We start from the raw sequence: 14,140 nt of genomic DNA, 5'->3' as shown, positions 1-14,140 counted from the left end.
CATGCATGCAGATACAAAAGGTACACACTCTGACTTCATATAGATACACCGACACACACACTGACACACATACAGACACACAGATACACAACCTGACACACATGCAGATATACAGATACAAACACTGACACATACAGATACACACACAAACACAAATTGACAACATACAGATACAGAGACACATTCTGACAGACGTACTGACACAGACAGCCATACTGAAACACACATACACAAAGACATACTGAACCACACAGACACTGACGGACTCACACACACAGACATACAGATACACTGACAGACATACCAGCACATATACACACAGACAGATGGACATACTGAAACACACATACACTGACAGACATATTGACAAACACAGACATACAGAACCACACGGACACTGACAGACACACATAGACATACAGACATTCTGGCACACATACACACAGGCAGACAGACAGACAGACATACTGAAACACACATACAGACATTTTTTTTATTATGTTCGATTTATTTCAATACATTTTATTTGTAACCCCCTACATTCGACGTCCTGAATGAATTTGGAGGTACCAGACACAGAATTTTTGGAAGTTCCTATGAGAAGTCCTGTTTTCCACTGATTTCAAAGCTTGAAGTTTGAGCCAGCTTTCATAGTGGCTCTATATATGTGAGTGAGACCAACACCTGTGACTACATGGTTTTATCTCAACTGTATTACCCTATGTCTTTCTCTCTTATTTTACTATTTTAGATTGACTGACCAAGTTTGGGTAATATTATTTTAGAGTGCTCTCACCATTTGTATTTTATTTTATTTTATTTTATCACTTGTTGTATTTGTGGTGGTGTGGCCCACATAGGTGATTGTAGCACCATTTTATTTTAGGAATTTTTTATTTTTTATTTTTATTGTACACATACAGACATACTGACACACTGACAGACACACACACAGACATACTGACACACTGACAGACATACACACATACACTGACAGACATGCACACATACTGAACCACACAGACACTGACAGACTCACACACACAGACATGCAGATACACTGACAGACATACTGGCACACTAACACATACACACATACATATATACTGACACTGACACACACACACACACTCATGCAAAATTTGATAACCACCCTCCAGTTTCTTACCTTTTCCTGGAGGGTGGCTTCCCTGGGGTCCAGTGGGCTGGCTGGGGTGGCTGGGAGTTAAGCTCTCCCGGCCTGGCCCCCTCCGGAACAACTTCTTCTACCCGCGCGGCTCCTGTTTCTGTGGGAGGAAGTGACGCGCGGCTGTCACTTCCTCCCAGTCGGCTGCCGAAAAGCAAGAGCCCAGTTGCGCTGTTAAAGCGCCACAGCGCCCGACCGGGCCCCTGCTGACACAGGCCCACCGGGTGGCCCTAAGTGCAGGGGCCACCCAGTGGGCCCCCATAGTTTGCGGGCAGAGGGCAAACGGAGCAGCTGTCTTGGGCCCCCCAGCAGGGACAGGGCCCGGGGCAGCTGCCCCGTTTGCCCCGCGTTAAAGACGGCCCTGATCATGGGCCCTCTGACCAGTCTGCAGCTACACAGCCCCATATGCAGAAACTGTGAGGCACTGTATGTTCTGACACCTTTGTGTCATGCTCAGTGTTAAAGGAACACTATAGGGTCAGGAACACAAACATGTATTCCTGAGCCTATAGTGCTAAAACAACAATTTAGATGGTTTGTCCTCTCCCCGCCCCTAATATCCCTAAAAGGTAATAAAACGTACCTTGTATCCAGCCCTGCGCAGGTCCGCAGGTGCTGGCCCCGCCCCTGAACCGCCTCCTTGCTGATATCATCAAAATTTAGGATTTCAACCAATCCAATGTTTTCACATAGGGAAAGCATTTGATTCGCTGAAATCCGCAAGGAGGCAGGATGGGGCGGGGCCAAACGCTGGCTTGGCCAATCAGGACAGCACCTCACTGAATCGATGCATCTCTATGAGGACAAATCAGCGTCTGCATACAAAGCAGTTTGCAGCACTGCCCCAGGAAGCATCTCCAGTGGCCATCTGAGGAGTGGCCTCTGGAGGTGTCTATAGGGGGCAATGTATAGTGTTTACATGAAAATGCCTGAATATAATAAATATACTCACCAGAACAACTACACTAAGCTGTAGTTGTTCTGGTGACTTAATTGTCCCTTTCCGTTTTTCAGAAATGTGAGCTACAGTAGCTCTTCTGTGTGATCAGACCAGGGTTGTCCTTCCTTGCACTATTTTTGGCAGGTACTAACCACTGCAAACCGAGAACACTCCACAAAACTTGCTGTTTTGGAAATGGCCTGACACAGCCATCTAGCCATCACTAATTGGCCCTTGTCAAAGTCACTTTCTTTTTTCTCTCTTATTACTTGCCCGTTTCCCTGCTTCCAACACATGAAATTAAGGAATTGACCTATCACTTGCTGCCTAATATACCCCATCTATTGACATGTGCCATTGCAATGACATAATCAATGTTATTTACCTGACAGTGGATTTAATGTTGTGGCTGATCAGTGTACATACCTCCTGTCTACAACCATAAAGCTTAATCACTACTCCTAACTATCTAACCCTTTAAAAAAGGCTTGAGTGCTAGTTATGTATTTATACCCCCAACAAGCGAAAGTGAATACATTGAATTGCCATGGTAACCACAGCGCATGCTGTGCTACTCATGAAGAGCAGAGGGACCTCCTGTGGGAAGTGTCTTCTGCTCTCCCTGTCTCTCAATTCCTCTACATTGAGTATCTGCTGAGGAATAGAGGAAAACCTATTAATTTAGACATTTGCCATCAAACCTGTTAGCACAATGTATAGATAGAATTTTAAGTTCTTTTAAAAGAGCTAAAGTAGTTAGTCCACTGCCTCAATAAAAAACCATGACGGTCTGCAGGTAGGATTTAATGCTTTACTTTAAATTAACATAATTTCAGAAACCGCTAGGATGGACAATCTTTAACACGCCGTCCGCTGTCTAAATTTAAGCACAGAGGATAATACCTTCCCAGAGGGAATCTTTGAGACCTCGGATTTCAGCTACCCATTCAAGCAAGTGATCAGTCCTTGGTGTCGCAGAGATGCCCTGAAACACAAATGATGACATTTAGCATGTGCTTTTAAAGACAAATTATCTCTAAAATGTATTAATCATGGTTATACTATGGGGAAAATATATTAATCATATTAAAGGGACACCACCACTTTAAAATTACTTTCTTTTCACAAACCATGTATGTCAGGGTTCCTTTAATCTAAAGCACAACTGGCAAAATGCAAGCAAACATGTCTGAAATGGGAAAAAAAACTGCACTTCAACTATAGTCACAGCATGGCTATTTTAGCCTTAAAGAAACACTATAGTGTCAGGAACACAAACATGTATTACTGACCTTATAGTGTTAAAACCACCATTTAAGTGGCTTGCCCCGCCTTAGCTTCCTTAGAAGGGAAGGGGTCCGCCGGCACTAGCCCTGCCCCTGATCCGCCTCCTTGGTGACATCATCCGAATTTGCGATTTTTAACCAATCCAATGCTTTTACATAGGGAAAGTATTGGATTGGCTGAAATTGGCAAGGAGGTAGGATAGGGGTGGGGCCAAACACCATTTTGGCCAATCAGCACCTCCTAATAGAGATGCATTGAATCAATGCATGCCGATGAAAAAAATTCAGTGTCTCCATGCAGAGCGTGGAGACGCTGACCGTTAGTGTTGCACACTGTGCAGCACTGCCCCAGAAAGCACCATTAGTGGCCACTGGAGGTGTCCCAAGGGGGCAATGTAAACACTGCTTTTTCTCTGAAAAGGCCATGTTTGCATGGAAATGCCTAAAGAGAATGATTATACTCACAGAACAACTACATTAACCTGTAGTTGTTATGGTGACTATAGTGTCCCTTTAAATTTGCCATTTAAATCTTCGTTCACTGCAAAAAAAAAAAAGAAAGCTACCCCTCCACCTATTAAAAACCCACAAATAATTAACAAGTTACTTTAATAAAAACTAGAGATTAAGATTAATCTAGGAATATGAATTTTTATGCTCTTTTAAGTGACAGCAAGAAGTATTAAAGGGACATTGTCCCTTTAATGGCACTATAACCATTTTATTGTATTAAATTGATTATAGTGCCTGAAGTCCTCTGGCACTGTCCATCCATTCAGTGTTAAACCATTTTTGAGTAGTATAACACTAAACAATAGCTAAGGCAGAGATTATACACTTCCTTTTAGCCATAATAATTCATACCAGCAACGGGCGCTGTGATAGGCTGAATGAAATCAGTTGACAATCTCAGCCAATCATAGTCACCCATTGTTGCTTAGGCTAATGCTTCCTCATTAGTCCAAGCAACACAGAGGTGATCAGCTGCCAGGGACTCTTGTTTAACATTAAAACATTAAATATGGGGAGCCAAGCAGCCGACCTGAATGGCCGCACGTTAAGCGAGCTCCGCAGCGAACAAACTTTTTGGGCCCACTAACAGAACCTTAACCCAACAAAACCGGCATCAAACCGACCCGCGGACGCCCGCAAACGACATGGGCCGCAAATCCAAAAAGCCAAAACCGGACAACCCACGGCAACACCAAAGCATTGGGGACATGTGGAAGCGAGCGCTCAGCGCCCAAGGCCCAAACATGGCCACCTACGACGGCTACAGCTCTGAAGTGTCCGATGACTTCACTACAGAGGGGGAGGTGGAACATCCACTAGCGGGGAAGCCGCCCCACCAGTCCCCCCCGAAACCAGACTCCTCACCAGTGACCGTAACGGTCATGAAAGACCTCCTGGCAGAGCTCCGGTTATCTATACAGGCAGACATGGCCCAACTGCGAACGGACCTGCAGGGCCTGACGGGCCGCTTGGGCACACTGGAGGCAGACTCCCAGAACACCAAGCATCACACACAACGCCTACAGCAAACGGTCCAGGACCTCAAACACCAGCACCTTACCTTTGAACAACGCATAGCAACGCTAGAAGACCAGAGCCGTGGTAAAAACATTAAAATCCGAGGTATCAGTGAGGAGTTACCAGAGTCTGAGCTCCCACACACACTGCGGAGACTGATCCAGACGCTTCTGCCGCCCAAGCAGGCCAAGATGGTGCCTATAGACCACATGTTCCGCCTGCCACGAGCTGCCAAGGCCCCGCAAACAGCTCCACGGGATCTCCTGGTGCGTTTTCAAACCCACGGAGACAAGAGGGCAATAATGCAGGCCACACGTAACCACTCAACATACCCATTTGAAAGCATGCAGTTATCTTTCTACGCGGATCTATCGGGATCCACTCTGGCATGGCGGCGCACGCTCCAACCCTTTACAACCCTCCTACGCCAGCATCAGATCAGCTATCACTGGAGAGGTTCGCGCACGCTACTAATCAATCACGGGAATAAGGCCCACACCATCAGAGGCGTACATGAGGCCAATGAACTGCTGCCGACACTGGGAATCCCACCGATCCCTCATCTCCCCATGGAGTCCAGCTCCGCGCAGACACAAGGCACCACCTGGAACCCCGCAACAGTGGTACCGTTTGTACCCAGAAGAGCCGCGATAGCAACCAAAGCAGCAGCCAAAACCTGAGGCACCCCAAAAATTATCTGGCCTACCAGCCAACATACCTCAGCAACACTAATTGCTATATCTGCTGAACTTGAACACCTGTTGAACCTTTAATCGTTAATTGTTTGTTTTGTTCTAAGCATATTTCTTTGCAGCTTTTAGCTATTGAACACGTGTACACATAGCCATAGACACACTAGCCATATGGCCATCCACATATAGCTCCCTTGAGACCCCCCCCCTCTCCCCAGGGTAATAGGGGCCATTTCGACGACGGTAGATGGGGACACCAGACCACTCACTAGCGCTACACACAGGGAGGATGGGAAATACTACCCCAACGTAGCTCGGCCCCAGCGTAAGAAGACACTACAACCACCCGGCTTTAAACCCCCAGCCCTGATCACCTAAGACCATACAGACAACTGGTACCCCCATATCAGCTATGCCAGCTTAACTCTCACTACGTTATAGTTATATTCCCAGAACATGTTATTATCATAATGTTTTTCCTAGCATATGCCACACGATCTCTAACTTGGTTGAAATTACTGCCATCTCTAGCTTGTCTCAACACATAAACAAAAAAAGTGCACCTTTTTATGCAATGTCACTGTGATAATCTTGTTACCCAATTTTTGCGTGCTGTTGTGGCACTTTCTTTATACCTGTAACCACCTTTGCACAACAAAAATAAAGAATTAAAAAAAAAAAAACATTAAATATGATTTAATACTGAGTGGAATGAAAGCACCAGAGAACTCTAAACACTATAAGTACTTCAAATCCTGCAGTGTCCCTTTAATTGTGTCAGGTGCGTTTCACAGGCGCATTTCTGCCTAGTGAGTGGAGCACAGACATTTGGCACAGTGCATTGCCAAGGCCGGAAATAGACTGGTAAAACATTTAATCTTAAACCTTTATCTATGTACTTGCCAGCCAACTGGCTAACACGACATCTATGTGAAATCAGGATCACATTAAATTGGTTCTCAGCCACATTCAGCATGACAGGGTCCCTTTAAACGTGATCCCTAACAGGACACAGTTAAAGTAGTCTGAGTGCGCTTATCACAAGTAAGAAATAAGCCAGTTATTTGCTTTGTGATAGCATTGTGTGTAAAGTGATCTGTAAACCGAAATCATTAATAACACTTAAATACCTAGCTATGCCGCCATTTCGAAAAACAAAACAAAAACCCGAAAAAAATTTACTTCTCAGCTTCCAGAGCACGTTAAACGCACCGCTATCACTGAGCTTCCTGGGAAATCAAGGCGGATTTCTTTATTTATTAATAAATATGGAATTTTGGAGAGCAATATTTTGGTAAAGGTAGTTTTACTTGAACACCATTTATTTATGAGACCAGAAGTGTTCCTTAAAAGCGGCACTGTCATGGCTGCATTTGATTTTTTTTGTTAACCCCCCTCCCAACTCCACAACATCTAACTGCCCCCCTAGCAACTCCCAAATGCTTTATTTTATGGCCGTACCTAGGTCCTGGGCGCCGCCATCTTTGTGTGGGCAGATGAAGTCAATGTGGGAAACGTCATGTGCCCACACTAGATAGCGCTTTGAAATTCCCGCGCATGCCCAGTTAAACACTTGGGAATTCACTGTTGTCCAAAATTCAGACGGGAATTTCGTCTATTCATTAATTCGGCAGAAAGACAAATAAATTAATTGAAATTTCAGATGAACAAACAAACATCGAATGTCGCATGGCATATTGTCCCCCCCCCCCCCCCCCCGGCTCTAAATGACAAAATAAATCTTACCATTTGATGTCTTCTTTTTTTAAAACCTTCTTTTTTCGGCCCCCAAAAAAGGCCAAATTTAAAACCATAAAGCCCGTCGAACTTATAAAATTAAAGAAGACCCGAGCGCCCAAAAAACCCAAACCAAACGAAAAAAAAAAAAAAACACGCTAAAAAAGATAATTCATCTTCACCCAGGGAGGACACAGCGCAGACTGAGCTCCGCAGGTCGGGGAAAGGCTTATAAAGCCTTCCCACGCCCTGCAATTTGACTCATAGCACTCTAATTGGTTTAATCATAGCGCTCTGATAGCTAAATAGTGAGCCTTACCTGATAGGTAAATAGTGAGCCTTACAGGTAACCAATCAGAGCACTCCTATTGGTTGGCTAAAACCAACCAATCAGAGCGCTCTGAGTCAAATCTGGGCTGTGCCCTCCCTGGGTGAAGATAGATTATTTTTCAAGCGTTGGGATTTTTTGTTTTTTCGGGTGTCCCCCCCCCCCCATTGTCTTTTAGAGCCCCCTCCCACCACTCATGGGTGGGGACCAGGGGGGACAATAGGTCCCCCTTATTGTAATTTAGGGCCCCCACCTGCCGCTCATGGGTGGAGGCCAGGGGGAGGAGGACAATAGGTCCCCACCATTGTTTTTTAGGACCCCCACCCGCCACTCGAGTGGGGGTGGAGGGGGGACAATAGGTACCCCCTTATTGTCATTTAGAGCCCCCACCTGCCACTCATGGGTGGGTGCCGGTGGGACAACAATAGGTCTTCCCTCCTATTGTTTTTTAGGGTGGGTAGGGGCCGGGGGAGGACAATAGGTGTGTGTGCCCATTGTCATTTAGGGCTCCCACCCGCCGCTCAGGGGTGTGGGTAAGAGGGGGACCCTATGTCCCTTGTTTAATTAAATAGCCCCCACTCGCAGGGCATGGGTGGGAGCTCGGAGGCTGACTTAAGGCCCTGTTCTAGGTTCACTTTCTTGTTTACGACCCAATTTGCTAAAGGAAGATTCCAAATTGTCAATCAGCTAGAATTGTATTCACCAGACCCTGAATTGTGGTGACTTCAAAACCAAATTGGAAAATTAATGGCTAAAACCGACAAATTGTGGGGGCGGGGCCTGACTACTGAGCGAGCAGGACGCATGTTGAAGGAGCTTCTAGGGAAATAGAGAGAAATTGGTCAAAAAACTCGATACCTGCTATAACATACCGGCAGCACCCGATCCCTGAAGGCACGGGAGTGACCGGGCACCAATTTTTATCACCCAGCTGAGAGCTTTATGGGCCCCGACGACCATTGCGGCCTGCTGACTATTCTGAGGCGGAGGACGCGGCCGATCTCCCGCCTCACCTACAAATTGACGACGGTCTTGGCCACGCTTCCCCCCCTATGGGCCGGTGGGTTATCCCGGCCCCCACAAAGCGACAGACCACGAACAAGTGCAAAATAGCACCAAGCTACTGAACCCACAAACCGGCATGCTGGCTGTAAAGATGGCCGCCGCACGTAACCCAGAGCCATGGGCCTCACACGAGGACAACATAACGAGAGCATTTGATGGCTTTTGGACGCAATTCTGGGAGAAACTCGCCGAACAGCCACAAGGACCGGCAATTGTAGACCCAGTACAACAGCTGGCGGCGACAGAAGCACCACAACCTGCACCACTTAGTGGCGCGGAGAGGCTGATCAGAATGAAGAGACGGAGGAAGGCACGGAATATACCTAACCGTTCCACTACCAGAGCTCACTCGCCTGGAACCCAGTCCGCGCAGGTGAGACCGCCCTCACACAGCTCTCAGCCTCAGATAACGGGCACTCCACGGAGACACCGGCTGCCAGCTCACACACTCAGCGATCAAGCCCAGACCACCCACAGCACCCATGCACGAGAGACACAGTCAGCCCATGTATACCACAGGAGGGGACAAAGCAAACCACAATGGCACCTACCAAGAGGCACATGTACAGGTCCAGGGCAGAGCGGTGGACAGCATACCCACAGACTGGGAATTGGGTAAGCAGGTAAGAAGACCCAGACTGCCTGCTGGTCAGCTCCGGTGATGACGCCGGCACAGACAACCCCTGAATCCTGCTACACATGGCGGACTCCTCTAAACAAGTATACACCCATGGACATAGACTTTTGCTTTTGCTTATTAACATTAGTCCTAGCACTGACTACAACCAAGCTCAGCCAGGCAAACAGCCTAAGAGAGGACAATAACTTGTATATCTTATATTCTCTGACACACTTGTTTAATCTTCACCTGTCAAAGCTACATAATAAGACACCCTAGCCTGCATCTTATGTTTTCCTCTTTGTCCCTCTTCTGATTATATATCCCACTCAAGCATTGAAAAGCAGCAGACATATCTTAACTATACATATTGTGTTGTTCCTAAACTAGAAATGTGCTAGTCTACCAAAGCCATGAGACACTGTCATTGTGTGATATTTTGTGCTTGCAGAGGCTATTGTGGCTAATCATACCTTTTTGTATATCTGTGAACACAAAAACATAACATGGTGCACGTGTAGCATAGGCGACCTAGCTGAGCTACCAGCATCATTACTTAATTTTATCTTACCTGGACAAATCAACTGTTTAGTTAATCTGTTAAATATAAAATGTGTGCAATTTATCATGCCATTGTCTACCTTGAAAGAAACTTGAATTACGCTGTTGTGGCGCTTGTTGAAATATTGTGTTTATCTGCACTACTAAAATAAAGAATTTAAAAAAAACAAAAAAAAAACGACAAATTGTGACTATATTTTGGCCTAAACGGGAATTTGATTTTTAATTTACTATATTTCAGATATATTTCAAAATCATTTTTTGGGGGGATAAAATTGGCACAGTTTTGTGAATTGCCCTGAAAGGTCCGAATTATTTGCATAATAAGCACATCCTTCAGTACGTGGCATTTGTAATTTCTCTTGTAATGTTTTATTTTAGTTTTTCTTTAATTCCTTTGGTCAGGCTACATTTGCAAACCAAACCCTAAATTGCACAGCGGTAATAGGATTTAAAAAAAATAAATAATAATAGACCTGAGAAATTTTGGTACGTTTTCCAACGTGTTAGCAGAGGATAATCCCAACATGCAATGTACTCTGATCATAGATAGATGTGGTATATTTATGCTTCGTTTGTATATAGTAAAAAAAAAATAAAAAAAGCGGCCTGCGGGGATTCAAGTGCCCGAGACGCGGATGTTAGTTTTTCCTGGGAACAAACCGCTATGTGGAATATTATATAATTACTGCAGAAACATGTGATTAAACTGTTATTTTATTTTGTTATTTTGTATTAATAAAGTTCTAACGTATTCTACAGCGCTGTACAATTAAGGGAAACAGAAAGTACAATTTAGACATTACACTGAAAAGGACAACTCCTGTGAGCTAAAATCAAACATTTACAACATTTTTACACAAAATGCTTTGCAATATTGCTCATGAGCTTACAATCTAAAATATCTAAAGTGTAGGGAGAGTGGTATCAGAAATTACAAAATTCTCTGTGCAGACACCTCCGCTTAGAGCAGGAGTTTCTGGGGTATGTATATATATATATATATATATATATATATATATATATATATATATATATATATATATATATATATATATATATATATATATATATATATATATACACAAAACAAAACAAAACTAATCTTGCACTCCTCCTGTGTAAATAGTAGGTGCCCGGTGCTTGTCAGCCAAAATTCAAAAAAATATATCCAAGATAGCACTCCAAGGACTTGCATAAAAAATAACTTTTATTACCTTCCAGTAAAAACAGCGAAAATCAACGTTTCAGCTTGATCTCCTCAAGCTTTCGTCAGGATTCGTCAGGTATCCTGACGAAAGCTTGAGGAGATCAAGCTGAAACGTTGATTTTCGCTGTTTTTACTGGAAGGTAATAAAAGTTATTTTTTATGCAAGTCCTTGGAGTGCTATCTTGGATATATTATATATATATATATATATATATATATTGTTGTGGACATGAAATATTACCCTAATTTTAGTTAGTAAAATGCCTATTTACTCCATTTAGTTATAATCAGTATTATTCAATAAATTACTAAAATGACCACTAGATGTCATTCAGGAGTACCCCACCCATCGACTACACTCTCATTTTCAAGATGGCGCTGGAATCCAGGGGAGAACTTCATGACGACAGTAATGACATAAGATGACACCCCCAGTAGGACGTGCTTTGAATAAAACACTTAAAGGGAAACTCCAGTGCCAGGAAAACAATCCGTTTTCCTGGCACTGGAGGGTCCCTCTCCCTCCCACCCACCAATCCCCGGTTACTGAAGGGGTGAAAACCCCTTCAGTCACTTACCTGAGGCAGCGGCGATGTCCCTCGCCGCTGTCTCCTCCTCCGCGACGCTCCTCCCTGTTCTTCCGTCGGCCGGTGGGCGAGACTAATCCCGCCCACCGGCCGAGGAGACCTAATGCGTATGCGCGGCAATGCCGCGCATGCGCATTACGTCTCCCCATAGGAAAGCATTGAAAACGAATTTCAATGCTTTCCTATGGGGATTTGAGCGACGCTGGAGGTCCTCACGCAGCGTGAGGACGTCCAGCGACGCTCTAGCACAGGTTTCCTGTGCTATAGAGCAGGAATTTCCCTCTAGTGGCTGTCTAATAGACAGCCACTAGAGGTGGAGTTAACCCTGCAAGGTAATTATTGCAGTTTATAAAAAACTGCAATAATTACACTTGCAGAGTTAAGAGTAGTAGGAGTTGGCACCCAGACCACTCCAATGAGCAGAAGTGGTCTGGGTGCCTGGAGTGTCCCTTTAACCAATTATTAATGTATTATTTCATGTTATCTCTGACAAAGCATATGATGTAATTTTGCTTTATAAGGGGCATGCCACCCCCTCTAATAAACATTCCAGAGTATTTCATCAACCGGGAAACATGTGTCTGGTGTGAATTACTTTGGGAGCGTGCGTGCACTGTTTCTTTAATTTGGCCAGGGGCAGATGCACAAAATAATCAATTTATTGATTGATTTCCACTTCATATATTTTTTTTTTACAAAAGCTGACAGCTAATATATGACTGTCAGAAATCTTTGTATTTCCCACTGACATGTTCAACTGTTTTATTGGAGACGACAGACTAGAAGGAAGGTACCGAACGTGAGCTTTACACAGGCACACTAACCAAAAAGAATCAAATATTTTAGGAAATCCTTTGCAGTATACCGAACATACAAAAAAATAGAGCTCATTATTTAAGCCCAAAAGCTTTAAAATACATTAAAGATGTCTTGGTGCCCGCAGTGTGCTCTTCTGGAGAATATGCATAAACTGTTAGGTCACAAGTAGCTAAATAGGCAATTAGTAAGGATCTCTGGCATGCAATAAAAGTAGATGGGGAGCAAGGTATGGTGGGCGAGCGGGTGCCCAGCACTTGTAGGAGAGATGTGATAGGGAAAATAGGTGAAGAAACATTAAAGGAGATAGCAAATAGTTAAACAGTGAATACCACATCAGCCGTATATATCCAGATACTCACGTAAAGTCGAGCTTCCTGTAACTGCTGGTATTCTCTCTCTAATAGTAAATAGGCTCTGGAGTGCATAGTACAGCCCTTTCCCAATCACAGATTGACAATCTGGAATTTATAACAGAAAACAGATATAATAATAATAACAACAACAACAACAACAACAACAACTAGTATTTATATAGCACCTTTCTCCCAGTGGGACTCAAACCACTTTTCAACACACGCTCTCAAAATTAACCAAATCAGCAGCCGAATAGTAAAATATGTTATTATTACCCAATTGATGGTACTCATTTTATCGACCTCGGAAGGATGAAGGGCTGAGTTGAGCCTACCAGGACCTTTCACAAATCTACATAAATTCTTTGGCGAATCATGTCCTAATGTGTATTATACCCCACCTCCTATAGACTGTAAGATCGTTTGAGCAGGGTCCTCTTCAACCTATCGTTCCTGTAAGTTTTCTTGTAATTGTCCTATTTATAGTTAAATCCCCCCCCTATCATAATATTGTAAAGCGCCACGGAATCTGTTGGCGCTATATAAATGGCGATAATAATGAGAGCTAATGTCCACAGTCCATTCTCTAGGCCTGCGCTGTCCAGGCCTAGGCCTGCGTTTGACAACAACTCCCATAATTCTTTGCACGTAAATGCTTTTGGGAGATGTAGTCCATCAACATCAGATACTGACATATGACAACCCTGATCTAGACACATGCCTCCTAGCATAAAGTCCACCTGATGTTAATGGATTACGTCATGGTACTCCAAGCCTCGTACTCCAAGCTGTAGTTGTTATGGTAACTGAGGTAACCCTTATAATTCCTTCCAATACTACATACACCCTATTCCTATCTCTAACTACTCCAACAGTTAGACACAAATTTTACTCTAACCTTAGCCTAACGACTTCTTCTTAACAGCGGAAGCACTGTGTTGTTATAGTGGCAATGTCAGCAGCATTTTAACTGTATAGGGAATTGTAAGACTGTTCATTTTGTTTACAATTATTGAATTGTAAAGATTAGCATTTCTATTTTTTTTTAAATTTATTTTGTTAATTAAGTTGACATATTTTTTTATTTAATTAACTGTGTATGAGTGGAGAGGAGCAAAAACTAAATGAAACCAAAGGAGGTTTTTATTTTTTTAGTAAATCCAGAAGCATCACTAGATGTGTTGGCTGTAGTATATGAAATGTGTTAGTCCATCTAAATCACTAGCA

At 43.7% G+C, this 14,140-nt stretch overlaps 1 protein-coding gene across 1 annotated transcript in view; it reads right to left on the bottom strand.

Moving 5' to 3' along the window:
* UBE2U (ubiquitin conjugating enzyme E2 U) overlaps nt 1-14,140 on the bottom strand; it is a 67,721-nt gene that overhangs the window by 51,242 nt on the left and 2,339 nt on the right. Inside the window, exons 2-3 of the mRNA XM_063427880.1 lie at nt 12,920-13,018; nt 3,030-3,111 (exon numbers count right to left, since the gene is read on the bottom strand). Coding sequence (XP_063283950.1) covers nt 3,030-3,111; nt 12,920-12,985 — 148 coding nt within the window. The 5' untranslated portion in view covers nt 12,986-13,018. The remainder of the gene's footprint in view (nt 1-3,029; nt 3,112-12,919; nt 13,019-14,140) is intronic.

The sequence above is a fragment of the Pelobates fuscus genome, chromosome 7 (assembly GCF_036172605.1).
Source record: "Pelobates fuscus isolate aPelFus1 chromosome 7, aPelFus1.pri, whole genome shotgun sequence".
Classification (NCBI taxonomy): Eukaryota; Metazoa; Chordata; class Amphibia; order Anura; family Pelobatidae; genus Pelobates; species Pelobates fuscus.
The sequence above is the reverse complement of the archived record's forward strand: the minus strand, read 5'-3'. Positions and strand labels throughout refer to the sequence as shown.